Source organism: Vanellus vanellus, assembly GCF_965231255.1.
Source record: "Vanellus vanellus genome assembly, chromosome: Z".
Lineage (NCBI taxonomy): Eukaryota > Metazoa > Chordata > Aves > Charadriiformes > Charadriidae > Vanellus > Vanellus vanellus.
Genome location: NC_138908.1, coordinates 50216856 through 50231586, shown reverse-complemented (window position 1 = coordinate 50231586; position 14731 = coordinate 50216856). Strand labels below are relative to the sequence as shown.

The 14731-nt window shown below is 39.5% G+C and overlaps 1 protein-coding gene across 1 annotated transcript in view; it reads right to left on the bottom strand.

Moving 5' to 3' along the window:
* Window positions 1–3660: 3660 nt before the first annotated feature.
* TJP2 (tight junction protein 2) overlaps window positions 3661–14731 on the bottom strand; it is a gene marked incomplete at its 5' end in the record, with an annotated part of 35793 nt that continues 24722 nt past the window's right edge. The window contains 11 exons of the mRNA XM_082497980.1: window positions 3661–4573; window positions 6190–6275; window positions 6907–7245; window positions 8196–8306; window positions 8666–8878; window positions 9255–9355; window positions 9766–9976; window positions 11056–11135; window positions 11243–11338; window positions 12266–12453; window positions 14490–14700. Coding sequence (XP_082354106.1) covers window positions 4405–4573; window positions 6190–6275; window positions 6907–7245; window positions 8196–8306; window positions 8666–8878; window positions 9255–9355; window positions 9766–9976; window positions 11056–11135; window positions 11243–11338; window positions 12266–12453; window positions 14490–14700 — 1805 coding nt within the window. The 3' untranslated portion in view covers window positions 3661–4404. The remainder of the gene's footprint in view (window positions 4574–6189; window positions 6276–6906; window positions 7246–8195; window positions 8307–8665; window positions 8879–9254; window positions 9356–9765; window positions 9977–11055; window positions 11136–11242; window positions 11339–12265; window positions 12454–14489; window positions 14701–14731) is intronic.

Here is a 14731-nt window from a genome sequence, read left to right as displayed (position 1 = left end):
TGTTCTGCAAATTTTCGGTAGTTCTAACTGTTGCTTTCGTCTGATATCCTATTTAAAACTATCTCTTTTCCAAACGCATAGCAAGCACACACCCATCTTAGCTGAAGCCATAGCGAGCACACATTCATTTTTAGCTGAAGCAAAATTTTTGCCAAATTACTTATTACACTGTGTAAGGCAGAAGGGTTTTTCTCAGCCTTGCTGACCGTGCCTTAACGTCCATCCCACTCTGCTGGGTCTGGCTGCTGTGGAAGTTGACTTTCCCCTGTTTCATTCACTATTTAGTTCCATGTAGTATGTTCTGTACGTATTCGAGCATATTACTGGCATATTACATACATATTATATACAAGGGACCTTCGTTTTCAGCTGACACTCTCTTGAATCAGGGAACCTAGGACAAGGTAAGTGCTCCCACAGCCCTCTAGATTAAAAGTGGTAACTAGGGCAAGTAATAACTTTTTGAGATTTTTATTCTTTGAACATGTCCTTAAAAAGCACAGGCAACAATGTTTCAATCTGCTTTTCACAGAACAAGCCATTTTCCTGCAATACATGTCACTTGCACTTTTATAAGCATCCACAATGATTTCAATGCAATTTCTGGGGAAGCCTCACACACTCTTGGAAGGAATAAAGCGCCATGTGCTCATCTTTCAGGAAACAGAGCAAGCTTTTCTCAAAAGTCAGGATCATGCAGGGCAGAATTTATTCCTTGCTAAGGTTTCTCCTTCTTCCTTTTGAACAGTTCTGCGGAGCTTTGGAACATGTTACATACTGAGCCCCTGTACCTACCAAAACAAATCTAAAAACTTGTTTGATGAAAAATCCCTGCATCCACACAATTTCTATTTCTGCTGCTGACTACTCTGCATGACAGTTAGCTCAGAAGTCAACACAATCCTCTACAGGCAGTAGCTGCGGGTAAGCAGTTACAGAGTGCACTGATATGCAAGTGTTAAATCACATAGAAAGAAGGAACATTGAAGAATGTCAGCAATCAGATAACCTGAGTAGAAACGTGTATAGAGTCCAGCGCTACAGCCAACCAAAGTCAAGTCTCTCAAAAGTTGTTGGCTTTGAATCTTGAAGGATTTACCATGTTCTACTTCATCACCTAAACTATCTTATCCCTTGTATTTTGATGAATTTCTGATATCTTAGAGCAACTGCTGGGATAAAAATGTCCTTGAGAATAAGTACATATACTCTGAAAGAGCTTAGATTGCCTAGGCTAGATTTTGACACAGGAAAGAATAGTCAAGAATAGACAGAATTTAAATACCTAACTACAAGACTGTTGTAGTCTGAGGCCCGTAATAATATTCACCACAATGCTTGTGAAAATACTACTGCTTTTCCCAAGCTGGGCATATGTAGTCTGACGGACTTGGCACCATCTTATGCTTTATGAAATTTAGTGCAATTCTGGAATTAAACAAGGTTGAAATCCCCTGGTAAAAGTACTGCCTAAAAACATTCAAAGCAAACTAGGAAAGCAAATTTGGTGCTGGTTAAAGGAGTACAACTCCATTGTTTGTTTCTTTATAGCAGCCATGAGCTTACGCACGTCAAAGAGCACAAGAATAGGGCAGGCGCATAAAAAAAAGTTTGACTGTTGAACATAAGTTACAAATTGTAACTGCTAACCAGTACAAAAGCCAATAAAATAGGACAATAAAAAAGACCTATTTTGTCTTCAGCATTACATGTGGGAAGAAAGCTAGCTGGTCATTTCAAGACCAAAGTCAATTCTGTCGATGCTGAGATTTAAGTTTCTCTTGGGACTATGAGGAAAAGGAGGATATATTAAAAGCATTGCGTAGACTTTCAGCACCCTACAGAATACTGAAACATTATTCCAGAGTTCAGACACCCTGATACTGGAATGAGTGAAAGCTGAACTGTTCACGAAATTAATGAGTCAAGGATGTTGGATTGTGGTGGGGAAAATCACACTGAAGACCTGATGATAATGACGCTTATTTTAGCTTTCTTATTACACAAACAAACTATAACCTACATTCTAATAAAGGTAGTACCTAATCACTTCAAAGATAAGAGTTGTGGTACTGAAGTACAGATGAACCCACATCTAAAAACATATAGCTGGAACAGAAAAAGTTTTAATGCTAACAAATTCTCTCCAGATGAATGTAAAAAAGGCTTAATGAAAGTAACATCTTTATCAATATTTTATATTGAGATCTATTTTTATATAGTCTATATTTTATTCTATATATTTATATTTCTATATATTTATATCAGTTTTTATACCTTGAGTAGCTTCATCAACCAGCTGGACAAGGGGACAGAGCGCCCTCTCAGTAAGTTTGCAGATGCCACCAAGTTGAGCAAGAGTGTTAACCTGCTTGAAAAGACTCTACCCCCTCTCCAAGGGATTTGGACAGGTTGCATTGACGTGCTGAGGCCAATGGTATGAAGTTGAACAAGGCCAAGTGCCAGGTCCTGCACTTGGGTCAGAACAAACCCATGCAGTGCTACAGGCTTGGGGAAGAGAGGCTGGAAAGCTGCCCAATGGAAAAGGACCTGGGGGTGTTGGTTGACAGCTGGCTGAACATGAGCCCACAGTGTGCCCAGGTGGCCAAGAAGGCAAATAGCATCCTGGCTTGTGTCAGAAACAGTGTGCCCAGCAGGACTAGGAAGTGATTGTCCCCATGTACTGGGCACTGGTGAGGCCTCACCTCAAATGTTGTTTTGGGGGGCCTCCCCCCAAGAAAGACACTGAGGTGCTGGAATGTGTCCAGAGAAGAGGAGTCTGGAGAACAAGTCTTATGAGGAGCAGCTGTGGGAGCTGGGGTTGTTTAGTCTGGAGAAAAGGAGGCTGAAGGGAGACCTTACTGCTCTCTGCAACTGCCTGAAAGGAAGTTGTAGTGAGGTGGGGGTCAGTCTCTTCTCTCAAGTCACAAGTGACAGCACAAGAGGAAATGGCCCTCAAGTTGTGCCAGGGAAGGTTTAGATTGGATATTAGGAAAAATATCTTCACTGAAAAGGTTGTCAAGCATTGGAACAGGCTGCTCAGGGAAGTGGTTGAGGCACTGTCCCTGGAGGTATTTAAAACATGCATAGATGTGGCATTCAGGGACATGGCTTAGTGGTGGACTTGGCACTGTTAGATTAAGAGTTGGACTCTATGATCTTAAAGGTCTTTTCAAACCTTAATGATTCTATTCTACGATTCTAATCCATGGTGAGCAGCACAAATTTCCTCATCTGAGATACATCTACTCCTTTGCTTCAACAGGAAAATTTTATGTTTTTTGTTTTAAGAGAGCAATAGAAAACCATGATTTATATCGCATAAGCAAAAATAAATTTCTCCATGACTCTTTCAAGAATTTTTATTCTATATAGCATAATAAAGGATAAAGAACAGGAATGGGGAGGCAGGAGACAATACTCTAAAAGATAAGTCTCTTGCAGCAAGTCTAGTTCTGTGTCTTATTTTAAATCACAACAGATTTTAAAACCCCATTCAGAACACTGGGAAGCAACAGTGATATGTCCCAGTTACTTGAACAGCAGGAGATGAGACCCTGAACGGAACAGCGTACTGGTGTAAGTAAACTCATGAAAGTCAGAGACTCTAGAAGTCTAACACTGTTCTAAAGAAGAATAAGATACACAGTTTGTCTAGAATATATCTTTATTATTTTCAGTCTGTGTAAATTTTAATACATGATTGAATTTCTACATCATTTTCTGTTTAAGCACATCCTGGTGTTTTCCAACAACGCAGTCAATTGCACCTTTATTATATACAGTCAGTATTTATGAAATATTACATATGCATCTATGAACTTAGAAAAATAACATGCAAGGGAAATTGTTACCATGACACTGATAAAAAAAGAAAAAAGAGACGTAAAACAGTCAATCCCCTTTTAGCGTGTTATGGCTTTGCACCAAGTGTCAGATTTCAAAACAAACAGTTTAAGATGCTTCTTGTTAAAGGCACTTACTGTTCTTCAAATACACTTCCAAATTTAGTTCTATTGCATTAAGTAGTGTATCTCTAGGATCATACTTTCATAAGACAGCAGAACAGTCCAAAAAGGCAGCATTAATAAAAAGGAAAAAAGGGGTTTTATGTTAAAATATGAAAATACCAGGAATTAACACAAACTTTCAGGATTTGGTCCTTATAAAACAGGCAACAGCATTCAGGCAATAGTGATTTCTTTTCTTAGATGCTAACAAAATAATATCCCCAAAAGTGAACTCTTCCAGTTCCGGCGTATAGATATATCTAAGTTCAGTAGTGTACGTACCCTCTAACAGCACCCCCAGTAAAAATATAGCTTTTCAATACTAACTACTGCTCCACTTTGGCTGGGAAGAAGAAACCTCAAAAGAGCATTATACACGTACATACTACCAAGCCTACAATTCTGTGTCTCTGTATCTGGATGGCTGCCCATAATACCCCTTCTTAGAGTGGTCTGAGAGCTGCCGACGGTACTCCTCCTCCTCCTCTGCATCGCTGCCGTAACTGCCACGGTTCTCTAGGTAAGGTCTAATAGGAGGTTTCTGGGGTTCTGGAGGTCTGGAGCTAACACAGAAAGACAGGGAAAGAGCGACAAAATTCTGAAATTTTCCATTCCGAAAAGCTGAAAGATAATTATACTTAGTATTTGCTTTATGGCCCTGTAAAACCTAGAAAAGCACGTGGAGCAAATTAAACCTCTTCTAGCCCATAAACAACTGCATGCCCATGGTATGCCTATCTGGAGAGGCATCTTATTCCCATGTTTGGATTTGATCTACTCAGCCTACCTGGAAGAATGCCATATTTAAAATTATTAAACAGCCCTCCACACACATCAAGAGTTTTACAGCACTTTATTCCCTGAGCAGAGAGGTTTTCAGCCACTGCTGCTACCTCAGCTGACATTTTCCTCGATTATTTTTGCACCAGGTTCTTTCTATGACTGCTTCTTTTGCATCGCCAGTTTCCTGTCTCAAAGTCTGAAGACTTCTCATGTGACATTTCTAAAATTGATAGCCTTCTCTCCTCACTCAAGGCTCTCACTAGGGCTCTCATCCTCAAAAGTGTGCAGAAATAACCCACACATTTGCATTTTATACACTGTGGTGCTACCCATTTAATATGACGTTAAGCAGATACATAGAAATAAAATCTGCCAAGGACGGGCATTTCTTCAGTTTCAAAAGCCATAATTTTTGCAATTCCACATTGTACAAAACCGAAATGTTATCTTCTTTCCATATTGCCCCAGTGCTTAAACATTCCTTCTAGGCCAATTGTTAACATTCCTGTAAAAAGGCAACGGCACTGACTTCTGTGTGCAAGCAAACATTCTGCCTACGTGGTTAAAAGATTCCTTTTCAATACTTCTGAAAAGCTTCTAAGGGCTATATAAAAAAAGTATGCTTTTCTGAACCCACCAAGAAAACATGAAAATAATCACTTCATTCCATTTCTGCATTTTAGATTACATACTATGACATCAAAGGATTTGATTTACTAGAAAAAAAATCCCATTTCTATCAGCTATTTCTAAGAAACAAGAAAAACTTGAAGTCCTGAAGAGCAGAAAAACTCCATCATGCAGTGTGTTAGCTCTTGCATAGGTGACTGCTCAAGTCATAGAAATATGCAGTGTGTAGGGGTAAGATGACACAATGGTTAACCAGCCCAGAACTCATTGAATTTTAATGAGACTACTACTTTCATGAGGCTTGATGGGTGACCTCAGGCAAGTTTCATCCTCAGTTTCCCTACCCACACAATACATCTGTAACAGAATAAGCATTTAAGTAATTAAGTGTTATTAAGTAATAAAACAGCAATTATGTGTTAGACTAACAGTCATCAACTATCTAGAACAGAAAGGACATGAATGCAGAAAAGCTTCCAAGTAATACTGATTGGGGCAAAAACCTGGCACTGCAAATATTTCAGCAAAAGAATATAGTGTTTCTTCCAAGGTAACTAACTCCAATACTATGAATGAACTAAAAGAAAAAAATATCCTGAAAAAACAAGAAGTGTTCACCAAAATTTTGTCCCACTCTTACAGTAATCTTTGAGGCACAACAAGAAAGCAGGATTATTTGTAAAAATAGAAACGGGCAAGATAGGTTTTCCTCCTGCTGGTGAAGTAAACAATCAAGGCAGAATGCTTTAAACCAGATACACCTTACCTCATAGGCTGAGGCCAGTTCTGTTCAGACTTCTGTGTTTTGACAGGAACAGCATAAATATCTGGGTGCTTCTGGGCTATTTCAAGCTTTAAAAGAAAGTAGGAGAAAATAATGGTGTTTTTTAAGTCTATCCATTAGAAATCCGAGACTATGAATCTAACAGGTCACATCTGAAATAATTAAAGCACAAATTGATAACTGATCTTATTCATATTCCAACAATAATATAATCTTTTGCTAGAGTAGTAATTCAAAGTTCATGTGAAAACAATGGATTGCCAAAAGTGACAGGATTATTAGAATTCAACTTTCTATAGTTAAAATAGGAAGCCTTAAAAATACATCCTCTTTTCACATCCAAATCCACACAACGGTATGTCTGTACGTGTGGTTTCCCAAACTTCTCCTTCCAGAAGCAACACAACAGAAGGTCATGATTTTAGTTTTCAGGATGTAGGCTGTTCTATATGCTGGAAAGCACAGCAGCAGAAGGATATTAGGAAGAAATTTTTCACTCTGTGGGTGGTGAGGCACTGGAACAGGTTGCCTAGGGAAGCTGTGGCTGCCCCATCCCTGGAAGTGTTCAAGGCTGGGCTGGATGGGGCTTTGAGCAACCTGGTCTAGTGGGAGGTGTCCCAGCCCATGGCAGGCGGGCTGGAACTAGGTGATCTTTAAGGTCCCTTCCAACCTAAACCATTCTATGGTTCTGATTCATACCCTGGCATTCTGGGCCTCTTGTAGCTCTTGCATTCTTTGTATCCTTGCCTTATGATCCATCTCCTCAAATATTTTGACTTTCCTCAACACAGATTTTGGAGTATTTTCTTGTTCACTTCCTTCTTCTTCCAACTTTGCCTCTTCTTCCTCCTCTGCAGGTGGCACTGCTGACTGAGAATTTCTCAGGATGGGACGCCCAAAGGCAGGTTTCACAGAAACAGGTGGTGGTGCTGCTTTAGCTGACACAGTTGAAGTCTCGCTGCTAACAGCAATGTTACTTGATTTGGAGTCATAGTTCTTGGGGAAGTCATATAGCTCCTCTTTGTTTTGTAACTTTCCCTGTAAGTATAGAACACGCAAACAAAGTTTAAATCAGCAACTTCGTAACTGTATTTTCAAATGAAGGCTTTAAGCTGAAATTAATAATTTTGCCTGTGTATTTAACAGTGTCAATCTTCACCCAAAGTAACACTTGAAAGGTATTTGAACTGCTGCAACATTTTGGTCATATGCTCATACACTACACATCAACCCATAGAAGACTAGCACATTTAGACTTGTTTGTCCCATTTGTTAAGAATTACCAGAACTACAATGTGTGTTAGGGGACAGCAGAGAGAAAAGTGACCTCCCAAATGATTTGTCAGTACTACCTAGTGTCGAATATTACTACCAGGAGTTTAGAAGTGCATAGGACCCAAGTCTGTTTCCTATTCCATCTTTATTTTTCTTACACATGTCCCACTGCCCAATCTCTATTGTCAAGGCATACTTGAATATATTTTTAATACACGCAGTGTGTGAGGGCACCTATCCTCAAGAAGAAAGGACTTTGGGGTCAGGGGAAATCAGGAATTGCTGAAATAGAATTTGGTGTCCAAACAAGGTTATTTTTTTCCCTGCATCATTCCTGAGCAAGGTCTGAATAAACAGTTAACATCCATTTCTAGTGGCAGAGACTGATTTTCAGAAGTGGTAGATTCTGGTTTTTCCTGATGATTATCCAACATTTGTTCTTGCTGAGCAAGAAAGTGCCTTTCAATCTGTTAGCAGACACAAAAAGGAGTCTACTTTCTTATTCCCTATAGAGATCACACATACTTTAAGAGAACTGTTATCTTTACAGTTTTCTCTCTGATTGATCCTGCAACGCCTTCAGTCATTCCTTCTCTCCACACTTACAATGTTTTCTAGTCTCTGACCGTTCCTATTGCTCTTCCCAATGTGCCACCCTGGACAGCTCTCCAGAAAGAGGAACTTTGTATTCAGATTTGTTTCTGCAAGTTTACCTTAGGTGGTTCAGGCTTGAAAGCTGGAGGTGGACTCGGTTCTCTAAGGATCTCCCTGCTACCAGCTTTTCTCAACTGCACCCTTGGTTCTGGACTAAATTTTCTTAAACTCTGTGAAAGAAAATAAGAGATAAAATCACTGCAGTATCCAGTAATCCAATCATTTTCCTCTCTCTCAAGTTTACTATTTTGGGAACAGTAACCAGGAGTCAAATGACTGTCAGCAACCTAAGCACAATCACTGCAGATGTAATTTCTAAGTTCAAGGTGATAAAAGACATCATCGGAAAACCTACAGAGTTAGGCAGAAAAGCAGAGCTATTATTATTTTTGCTCTATACAATGTAGCTCTGAAACACTATCAGAGGTAACAGAAAGCTGCAGTTTAAACAACTCTCATTTTTGAGCCACACATGCAGCGCTATCAAAAAGACCGAAGTACAGTCTTACTGAAAATCCAGTCATCTCACCTCCTCATGATGCACAGGTTCAGAGGACCGGCTAACAGATGAAATCCTTGGCTCATCCAAGGGCTCATCAAGCTCATTGTCAGTGTATGCACCTCCTTCTCCATCTGTATCCTCAAGATCACTGATCAGCCGACTGTCACAACTCAAATAATCAGCACCCATTGCAGTAAGGTAAGACATACGATCATCTGCATCATCTTCCATACCATCCATCTAGAGAAAAGTCAGAAAGAATTAAGGAACAAAGATTAAATATAAGAATTAGAGCCTAGTTAGGTCTCAACACCATGCCAAACAACTCCTTAAGAATGACTTTGCAGAACAGAAAGAAACACTAATGCAGAATCATAAAGTCCTGTAAGAGTTTATCCCTCCTCACCATTCTCCCCCAGCCACAGCATTAGTGATGAAAGCTCCAAATATAACATAAAGAACAACAATAAGTAATTTTTTGTTACTAACAAAGTCATCAGCTGACTACTTGTCTAACCCATCCAACATTAGAAAGAAAAATTTTCAACAATTTTTATCAGCAAGAGATATCTTGAGACATCTGTATAGCTTAGTACAGTATGGACTGACTGCTTACCTTTCCTTCTGATACCCATACTGCTTCTCCTTGCTGTTGCTGAATTGTATCTTTCAGACTACCATACCAACTATCGTTGGCTGAATTCAAATTGATGGTGGCTGTAAAAATTGAAGGACAAAGTATACGTACACAGCAAATGCAATGTGATCCTTTATCCAGTCTTCGCTGTTTAACGCTTTTTGTTTTAGTTATGTGAGAATGTTAAACAGCCATTTCATTTAGATTACTGACAGAAGCATGGTATTTTTATTTTATTGTTTGTCCATTCCTCAAGCTTATTAAATCACTTATCTTTTAATGACAGTATGCCGATTCACAACTTCTTTTGTATTAGAATTTGGCAGAACAAGGAACATTGAAAGAAGGGATTTCTCATGACCATACCTTCACACCCTTTTAGTTCCAACCTGCATGAGTTAATATGCAGAGTAGTAAGTGGATGTCTCAAGACTCTCAATCACATCCACTACTCTCTTGGTAAGCAGGTTAGACACACACTCTTCCTTACCTGTAAAGAGGTGGGAACAAGTTTTCTTCAGCTTGTTTGCTTGCTCATAAAGTTTTCTGGAGCTCTTGTTCGATGTGGAACATAGCCTTTGTCTCATGGTTTTCACACCCTGCTTACTGTCTGGGTTAAAGAATACCACAATTGGAAACCACTGGGTATAATTAAGCAGGTCCACTGCTTTAGGAGTCACATCCAACAGAGCATGTTTATCCTGTTAACAAGAAAGCCCAGTCAGTGTGCTACTTGTGGGGAAAATGAGGAGGTCATTGGACCATGGTATCCTAGGAAAACTGGGATATTTTTGTCCAATTAAGACCACAACTTGTTGGATTTTTTCCCCCACAGTTACATCACATTCAGAAGCCACAGCAGGTAGCCTTTTTATTTCAGCTCCATTTTTCTGAACAGCTTTTGCCTGTATGTCCACATTCTTATGTTAACTAACCCTCTTGTTAAGTAAAATGCACTGATTCAGTATTTTTTTCTTTAAATAGGTATTGAAAGTTAACTATCTTTTCTCTCTACCTGTCCCTATCACAGCTTCCACTACTGCAACTATTCTTGATGCTATTTGTGAGCTTTTATCTACATTTACTAGCTGAGACAAACCTCACTTTTTTCATTTCATATATTCCTTCTTAGCTACTTCTAGTGCAAAGATGAATGGGATTTTCAAACATGTCCTTCAGTGGGGCCTGAGCTCCTAACAGACTTCTGTGTAACATTTTAACCCCTCTGCCATTGATTTTATTAGGCTTAGGGCAATAGTAAAAACAACGTACTCTGCAGCTTAAGTTTTTTAGGCTTCTTTATTACCACCTATTTACTTGATCTCTAAACAGTATTATAAAAAGAGTCAATGCAGTCTCAGTAGATGTCACTTAGCTATCACAGTCACTTCCTGTTCAGTTCAATCATAGTAACTCAGGAGCAATCTAAAATGTTAAGTTTCTGATGGCAGCAAGAGCAACTGAAGAACTGCGTGACAGTAAAGCCTCCATTGCAAATTCAGAAAGCATATAGTAAAAGACAGATGCCCCTCTGTTCAAATTTAGAATGCACTAAGGAAGGAGAATTTAATTTCTAAAATCACATTCACCCTCCTACTTGGAAGACAGCTATCAAAATTATAAAAATTGTTGTTGAACAACCCCTATCATTCATTAAACCAAGCCTGCTTATTGCAGAAATAGATGCTGTGAAGATTTGAGAACTCTGCAAGTTTTAGGAACAAACAAATCAAACAACACGTCTTTGAGTGTAAGCAATTTTCACAGAGAAATACTCTACCTGCTCAATGATTTGCCTCACAGTGTTCAAGCGCACTACTCCAGTTGACTTCTCTGAACCTGCATCTCTGGGTTCTGTCTCTGCAAAGACAACATTTGAGCTTATCTAGAGTGGCCGGGCAGCTGTGATTATTAAGTTATCCATTCTCCCAGTTAAGGATGATATGGAAGCTATGAGGACAACTTACTTGCTGTCTGGTACAGGTGAGGCAAATCATTTGACAACTTCTCCATAGCGACATCTGCAATAGGGCCAAATATCACCACAGGTCTCTTAAAACCAGCTGAAATAAAAATATTTGGAGAAAAGATAAGTCTGATAGACTGGTTTGATATATAAGTGAAGTGGCACAGACAAGATCCTCAATTACTATGCAAGGCTATGAGTAAATTGAAGATATTAGAAATATATTTTAAAAAATTTATTTCTCTAAAGTTTGTGCAACAGCATAACTCAAAGAAAGCTATTTTCATCATCTGAGAAAGCAAAAGGGATTGTTTTAATTTAACAGCTTCCTTATTCTTTCTAATGGAAGATTTATTGAAAGGATTCTACATTCTGAAAATATACAGGAGATCTTCAGTAATCTTTCCATTCAGCAAAACAGTGAAATGTAACCCAGTGGGGTCACAAAACCAGCATGAAATGTAACCCAGTGGGTTTTGTGTGAATAAAGATTAAAATGCTAAACCAGCTACAGGGCAGTTTGAAGAATCAAAGAAATGCAAAATTCTGTTACGATTATGTCAAAAGAAGTGCAAACACAGCCCTCAGAAATTAACGGGAAAATGCCATTCTGTTGCTCAGTCCTTCATCTTGACATCTGGGAGCTGCTTTAAAACACTTTTTACTATTTGTTTTGTTTCACAATAGTGTCATGTGTGAATACCCAGAAAATTATCTCAACTTGCTCAACATAGCTAGTAATATAGCTAGTTTATAGTCATGGAGATGGACCACATCATCCTTGATTACATTTGGACAATCTGTTGGAAATACTTGGGGTTTATTTGCTGTCATTTCTTGCTTTTTTCTTAGAGTAGTTAATAGCATCCAGAAATCTGTGTTGAGAAAAATGTCATCGCTTTCTGTTGTTCAAATCTAACATTGAACTCAAGTTGTTCGAAATCACTTACTCAGCTGACCAAACATTTGGACACTAAACCAGCCAGGAACAAAGGGCCAGCTGGCTTACAGCAGTCTCACTTACCCTCACGCAACTGAACTCGCTCGTAAGCTGGGAATTTTGTGCTCACAGATACAATAGCTGTCAAATCTTCACGACTCTTCCTTAGATTCTTCTTCACTCCAGATCGCTGGCCACGTGTTCTCCAGAAGTCTGCCCTATCGCTTGAGCCATCTTTTTGAGCATTTTGAACACTGGCCATCTGCTCAGCTCTGACAGAGACAGCACAGAGTCAATTTGTACCAAGTCAAAGAGGACAGAGGCACTTTCATTGAAGAACAACCGATTTTCACTTTACAACAGGTAATTTGCCAGCCAGCCAGCCAGCCGTGAGTGGAGCAAAGAATAGAGAAGTTCAAGTTCTTTTGCCTTGGAGCAAATACAATGTCAGAACGATGCTCCGACCCGCCACAGCTACAAAATTGTTGGGCAGGATCGAGTCCTTGGGTCTTAAACTGGTAACTCACACAAGCATAAATAAAAGAATGCAACTGCAAAAAGGTGGTGAGGAGTGTAACTCAGGACTGAACAACTAAGAAATTAGTGTCACTATTCTCTTCTCATTAGGCATTGTAAGTTAAGATACTACAGCATAGACACAAAGGCTGGTTCGGTCAGATTAACAGAAAGGACAGAATGTACTAACCAGGAAAGGGGCAAGGGAGTCACATAAGAAGCATATTTCAGGAACTTGTGTACAATGCAGTTATGAGCTTTTTTCCTCAATTGTAAAATCACAACCACGCCCAAGAACTTAAAAGCTACAGTCTAAAAATACCCTGATTTTTTTGCTGATGAATTTTAATACTTTTACTCACTGTGCACATTTGAACGCTCATTATTACCTCACATGAAATTTGACTAGGAAAGCATACTTAAGCAAAAATCATTGCTGTGGTTCACTCAGTATTTCACACAAAAATAAGGACTATGGCTACCAAGAAATATTAGCCTTGGAGTAAATTCTTGAAACATTTTCCGTAAGGATATACAAAAGGAATTCAAGCACTGAAGTTCTTTTAAAAGATTAATCATCAGAGTATTCTTACATACACAGTCATAGAACCATAGAATAGTTGGGGTTGGGACCTTTAAAGGTCATCTAGTCCACCCCTCCTGCAATGAGCAGGGACACCTTCAAATGTTTCCAGGGATGGGGCATCTACCACCTCTCTAGGCAACCCATTCCAGTGTTTCACCACCCTCAGCATAAAAAATGTCTGCCTTTTATCTACTCTAAATCTATCCGCTTTTAGTTTAAAACTATTACCCCTTGTAACCTATCACAACAGGCCCTGCTAAAATGTTTGCCCCCATCTTTCTTGTAAGGCCCCTTTAAGTAGTAAAAGGCTACAATAAGGTCTCCCCAGAGGCTTCTCTTGTCCAGGCTGAATGACCTAAACTCTCTCAGCTTTTCTTCATAGGTGAGGTGTTCCACCCCCTCTGATCATTTTTGTGGCCCTCCTCTCTACCTGCTCCAACAGGTCCCAGTATGGACCCCGAGACACTCTGCTTGTCACCAATCTGCATCTGGACATTGAGCTGTTAACCACTACCCTCTGGATGGGACCCTCCAACCAATTCTGAATAGTCCACACATCAAATCCATCACTCTCCAGTTTAGAGAGAAGTAGGTTGTGGGGGATCCGTGTCAAAAGCCCTGCACAAGTCCAGATAGATGACATCTGTAGCTCTTTCCCTTGTCCACTGACATAGTCACTCCATCATAGAAGGCCACTAGGTTAGTCAGGCAGGACTTGTCCTTAGTCATAAACTTCCTAAAGTGTAGGGGTTTTTTTGTTGTTGGGTTTGTTTTTGTTTTGGTTTGTTTTTTTTTTTTATTTGGTTTGATTTGGTTGGGGATGGGGGGGAAGGAGGGAGAAGAAGCATGGGGGAAAGGCAAAAAAAGTAAAAATAGGACCCTCCACCTGTTTTCTACACAAGGAACTGAAGCAGCTAGTCGTCAAAGCTTGATTGATTGCTGAGAAAGAAGCTCTAGGTCTGTGTTGCAAATACCTGATCTAGTATGTAGGTAAGACCATCCTCTCTTCACATAATGCCGTGGTTCTAAAATCTACATTTTTACAGGCACAATTGTTGTGAAAGTAAAGACAAAACAATTTATCCACTCTTGTAAGGCCGGGGCAGGGGGGGAAGGAAGAAAGGTATGACGTAGGAAGAAAATATCATTTGGAAAAAAAATAATCTTACTTCTAACAACGGGTAGGAATGCAGGATGCCGCCTTACCTGCTCTTATTTGGAATGAGGCCCTTTTCCAGTTCATTTCCAATTCTCACAGCCAGCCAGCTTCCCAGTTTGCCGTCATACAGTGTGTCTACTACTCTAAAGATCTCTCCTCTGGTGAATGCTAAGCTCTGTGGTGATTCTTTTTCACACTCAAAGTGGCTCCTTATAAAGAATGAATCTCCTCTGCCACAGGCCATGATGTCTCTGTAGACTAAAACAGGAGCTCCCCTTTAGTTTATATT